This window comes from Hemiscyllium ocellatum, chromosome 3 (genome assembly GCF_020745735.1).
Source record: "Hemiscyllium ocellatum isolate sHemOce1 chromosome 3, sHemOce1.pat.X.cur, whole genome shotgun sequence".
Lineage (NCBI taxonomy): Eukaryota > Metazoa > Chordata > Chondrichthyes > Orectolobiformes > Hemiscylliidae > Hemiscyllium > Hemiscyllium ocellatum.
In genome coordinates this window covers 19,665,741-19,671,309 of record NC_083403.1, presented here as the reverse complement: position 1 = coordinate 19,671,309, position 5,569 = coordinate 19,665,741, and the positions used below count along the sequence as shown (strand labels likewise).

Here is a 5,569-nt window from a genome sequence, read left to right as displayed (position 1 = left end):
ACCTTGCCCTGGTGACCATGCAAAACCTGCTAGCACACCATTCCCCTCAACTCCATCCAGGACCCCTAATAGTCTTTCCAGGTAAGGCAGAGGTTCACTTGCCTCTCCAACCTAGTTTACTATATCCGGTGGTCCCAATGTGGTCTTCTCTATATTCATGAAACCAAACCTAAACTAAGGGCACAGTTCATGGAGCATCTCAGCTGGGTCCACAGGGGCCGAACTGACCTCCCAGTCACTGCCCATTTCAATTCCCCTTTGCATTCCCTCTCCAACATGAGTTATCCTCAGCCTACTCCACTGCCATAGTGAATCAAACAGCCAATTGGAGGAACAACACCTCATCTACCGCCTGGACAGCATTAAGTTCTCCAATTTCAAACAACCTCCCTTTCCATCCCCAACCGCTTTTCCAGCACACCCCCCCCCCTTCCATTCCTCTGACCGACCCTTCCTTCCAGCTACCAACTGGATTCATTCCTCCCATCGACAAACCAGGCTCTAACCTCTTCCTGTGATCACCTTCTCCTACACCTCCCCCCCCCCCCTTAATCTGCTGCTCCCCTTCCACCACCCCGAGTCCTGAGGAAGTATTAGACCTGAAACATTTGACTTCCCCATCTCCTGATGCTGCCTGTGTTCTTCCAGCCTCCTGCTTGTTTACCTCGGATTCCAGCATCTGCAGGTTTTTTTTGTTTCTAAACATTCAGATTGCCATTTGTTGCTGGGGCTGAGTGTAACTTTTTCTTATTGTTCCGGCTCTCAGCTGATCTGGAACGTGGCCCGGATCGCGCATGCGCTTCTCCTCCGTCGCCGCACTGACATACGCTCGGGTGAACATGGCTGAAGTATCCGAGAGGACTTTGCAACTCGCCGTTGTTTTGTCCTTCACTTCGGGGGTCATTATCGGCTGGCAGGCAAATATCCTGCGGAGGAGGTTCCTGGATTGGAGGAAGAGGCGGCTACAATCGAAACTGGTTGAGACGCAGAAGAAATTGGACTTGGCTTGAGTAAGGGATAGTGAAAGGCGCCTCAGTCCGCAGGGACTTAGAAGCAGAATTCTCCTTTTACCGTTGTCATGTGAGCAGATCCTGTTGGTGTACTTACATAATGAGGAAGTGCTGGTGTTGGACTGAGGTGGTCAAAGTTAAACCTGATGTGTGATTTTTAACGTCGTATTTGTGGACCTACAGTCATAAACATAAACTTGTTTAATTTAAGTTGCCGTAATGCTATTGAAAACAGGCCCATTGCACTTGAATATTTGTGAAAGGAAGATATACATACAATGATACCAACTGATGCAATTTATATTGCATTGTAAAAGCAGTTAAGGAAATACAATATTGCTGGAGCAATTCTTTGTTGAGTTGAACCCCTATTTTCCATGTATTCAAAAGGCACCAAGGCCGTTCAGTATTTTGTAGTGGAAGAACTGGAAAATACACACTGGAGTTTTTAGTTTGAGTTCAGTGATGGCCATAAGTACCTAACCTGGATCGAAAGTTGGGGGAAGTGCAGCATTGAAGGAGTGGCCTGTTAAAAATGAAATGTTTGAATGTGATGTTAAATGAGTACTTGCCAAATTATCTACGCACACCCTAACCACTGAGCTGTAAACATTGCTTTTGATGGGGCTGAGAATGGCAGAGGGAAGAGGTTTTCCTATATCAGGTTAATATATCTTAATTCTACCAAGAATTGATACATTCTGCTTGTGGGGCCTTTGTGGTACAAATTAGCTGTCATGTTTTTCTGTAATGAATGATTTACTATAACTCAATTTATTGATTGTGTGTGATGCCTTGGATGGTATTCTATGTTTGTGGATAGCATCAGAAATCTGACTGGTGTGAACCAGATGGATTTTTACATTAATGTCCTCAAGGAAATCAAGCTGATACACCAAATTCCATTGGAAAGGCTGCAGAAAATATTTACTAGGATGTTATTCAAACTGGAGGGTTTGAGTTATAAGGAGAGACTGGATAGGCAGGAACTTTTTCGCTAGAGTGTATGAGGTTGAGGGTTGACCTTTATAGAGACTTTTAAAATCATTAGAGACATAGATAGGGTGAATAGCAAAAGTCTTTCCCCCAGAGTAGTAGAGTTCAAAACTAGAGGGCATAGTTTTAAGGTGAGAGGGGAAAAATTTTAAGGGTCTTGAGGGGTAACTTTTTCCATAGTGGTCTGTGTATGGAGTGAACTGCCAAATGAATTGGTGGAGGTGAGCACAATTACAATATTTAAAAGACATTTGAACAGGTACATGAATAGGAAAGGTTTAGAGGGATATGGATCAAAAGTGGGCAAATGGGACTCGTTTAATTTTGGGAAACCTGGTCAGCATGGATGAGTTGGACTGAAGGGTCTGCTTCCATGTGTAATCGTCTGACTCTATATATTAATGAGTCCCATTTGCCCACTTTTGATCCATATCCCTCTAAACCTTTCCTATTCATATATCTGTTCAAATGTCTTTTAAATATTGTAATTGTGTATGTATGGGGGAATGGACAAAATGTCACTTTGTTTACCTAAGGACAGATTTTCAAAAAAATATAAGTTATTCTCTTTCCCTAAAGCCCCACAGAATGAAGTTGTAGGTTTTAACTCTTCTTTGGAAGAAATTTACATCAGGAGTAGTTCGTCCGTAACTGTCTACTGAGTTCAAGGTAGTCAACCCCCAGAATGGTGTAGTCTAAGATCTGTAGTATTATCGTAACCATCCTACAAGGGAAGAAATTGCCCAAGAATGCTACCTTCCTCCAGAGAACCTGTTTAGTTTAATAATCCTTAGCTATGCTGTAAATGTCCCAGATATTTTAAAGGTTCAGAATTTCTCTTCAGAATATATTTCCCCGCTTAAGGAGTGTACGAGAATGGAATTAGTTTCATGGGGAAAAAAAAATTGAGATTTATTTTACAATTTTATTCACAGATTAACCAATTTAAGTAGGTAAGTTGATGACTGTGCCCAAAAGTCTGTTAAACAATGTAATGCCAAATCCAGTACAATCCAGTTTAATATCATTGATAACTATTAAAGATTTTAACAATCTAAGAATAAAATATCCATCAACACTTAACTTTATCTCAAAGCCCTCAGCAAGTAAGAGGTATTATTCCGGTGGGGGAAAATATCTTCTGAGATTGATCAGACTACGTTTGGAATATTGCATGCATTTCTGGTCTCCTTCCTATCAGAAGAGTGTTGTGAAACTTGAAAGGGTTTGAAAAAGGTTGACAAGGACGTTGCTGTGGTTGGAGGATTTGAGATATAGGAAGAAGCTGAATAGACTAGGGCTGTTTTCCCTGGAGCATTGGAGGCTGAGGGGTGACCTTAAAGAGGTTTACAAAATGGATAGGATAAATAGATAAGGCCTTTTCCCTGGGGTGGGAGAGTCCAGAACAAGAGGGTATAGGTTTTGGGTTAGAGGGGAAAGATATAAAAAGGACCTAAGGGTCAACTTTTTCATGCAGAGGATGGCGTGTGTATGGAACGAGCTGCCAGAGGAAATGGTGGAGGCTGGTACAAATGCAGTATTTAAAAGGCATCTGCATGAGCAAATGATAAGGAAGGGTTTGGAGGGATATGGGCCTAGTGCTGGCAAATGGGACTAGTTTAGGTTAGAATATCTCATCAGCATGGATGAGTTGGACCAAAGGGTCTGTTCTGTATTGTACATCTCTATGACTCTAGAGTCTAATTATTATTTGAGGGTTCCAGATACTTCTGAAATTTAATAACTACAAAGATGTAGTAGGTCTTAAGACCCATTGTTCCACCATTCATTATGATCATGGCTGATCATTGAGCTCAGTAACCTAATCCCTCCCTCCCAGTATTTCTTTAGCCACAACAGCTATACATACCTTCATGAAAACACCATGTTTTGGCCTCAATCACTTTCTGTCATAGTGAATTCCACATGCTCACCACTCTGGGTGAAAAAAATTCTCCTTACCTCAGTCCTAAAAGGTTTACCTCTTATCCTTAAACTGCAGTCCTAGTTCTGGACTCTTCCACCGTAGAATCCTTACAGTGCAGAAAGAGGCCATTAGGCCCATCAAGTCTGCACTGATCGTCCGAACAGCATCCCACTCCGATCCAGTCCCGCCACTACACTTCTTAATCTATATAATACACCTAATCTTTATTTGGCAGAACAGAGTTCATAATACTGAAGTTTGCATGTTTATTTAATTATATTGCTAATTGTAATTCTCTTTTACAGTTACTTTTTTTCTCCAGACAAACAGGCCAATAACATGCAGAAGGAAGGACCTGGAATGCCAACAGTGACTGTGAAGATACTAATAGAGTCAGTTTTCCGGAGCAATTAAGGGAAACAGCAACAGCCATAGAAAAGACTCTTCTGTTTTGAACTCTGATTCAGGAATTGTTTACACAGAAAGCTGTTGTTTTGAACGTCTTTGACTATGCCCAGGAAGCCACTTTGCTGCTCATGTTGTTCTTTAATGTGCAAAATATGTATTGATTTAAGGGTAATTTGTATCCATGTTTTAAATGAGATACTATTTCTAGTACAAAAGCTTTAGGGATAGGAACAAGTCACGGCAAGCTATTGTTTGAAATGTTTCAAAATATATTTCCCTTTTTATAACATTGTGCTCTTCGTCAATTTAAAATTGATCAAGACAAAAGAGCCTTGTGTGTGAAACTTAATTCTAACTGGCATATATTTGAAAATAAAAACTTTGGAATTTATAGGATAAATACCGCTCTTCTTGCACAGCATCTGCAGTTGATACTGTAGAGCTTTTCAAGGATGAATATTGGAACGTTTTGAAGGGGAATATTTGTTTTTCCTTACATTATGAATTTGATGAGATCTTCAGATTGTCCTAAACTAACAGCGTTCAAGTTCAGGTGAATTTTGAAAGTCTGTTTACTTTTGGGAAAGATTCTGGCTTTTTGAACATTTTTTTGGAAGGAGAGGGTAAATAAATGTTTAATTTGGTAGTATTTTAGTAGCACGGGCGTGTAAACATAGAATTAGCTCCATGAAGTGTAAAGTGGGTTTTAGGGGTTAAGTCAACCACACTTTTTAAAGAAGAAATTAAATGTGCACTGAAAAATAAAAAATCTAAAAGTTATACACAGGGAAAGCATAAAATGAGATTGGAGAAGATGACTCCATATGGAGCTAGAGTCAGCATTTGTCATGATGGAGTGAAATGTCTACAATATTGTCTTGCATAAGTGGGAAATAATGCAGGCACTACTGCTGGCCTAATTCTAGCCATACCAAGAATTTGACCGTAAATGTGGAGTGATGAGCTTCAGGTTTTTCTTTGCATGATTTGCACTGGTTCCTTTTATATCTTTAAGCAAATTTACACAGGTATCGATGTTTCATTGCCATAAGCGATGAGTACGTGTGGAATTTGGATTCTGAATTTTCATTGCAAAGTGTTATTGGGACTGTGCTTTTTACTGCAGAGAATACTAACCAATGTGAAGAAATGGCACCTGTTTATTATCAATACGATGCCTGTGTATTTTTCTCACAATACCTGTTTTAATAAAGGCTGATTATTTGTA

At 40.1% G+C, this 5,569-nt stretch overlaps 1 protein-coding gene across 2 annotated transcripts; it reads left to right on the top strand.

Annotated features, from left to right (window-relative positions):
• Positions 1-817: 817 nt before the first annotated feature.
• Positions 818-5,569, top strand: LOC132836567 (mitoregulin-like). Of its 2 annotated transcripts, none has more exons than XR_009647379.1 (2): positions 818-1,080; positions 4,239-5,569. XR_009647379.1 is itself a non-coding variant. In XM_060855921.1 (2 exons), the coding sequence occupies exon 1, from the start codon at positions 840-842 to the stop codon at positions 1,008-1,010; it is 171 nt and encodes a 56-aa protein (XP_060711904.1). In that variant the 5' UTR covers positions 818-839; the 3' UTR covers positions 4,239-5,569. The 2 variants fall into 2 exon arrangements, 1 of the variants encoding a protein (XP_060711904.1); XM_060855921.1 differs by having other exon boundaries at positions 818-1,010.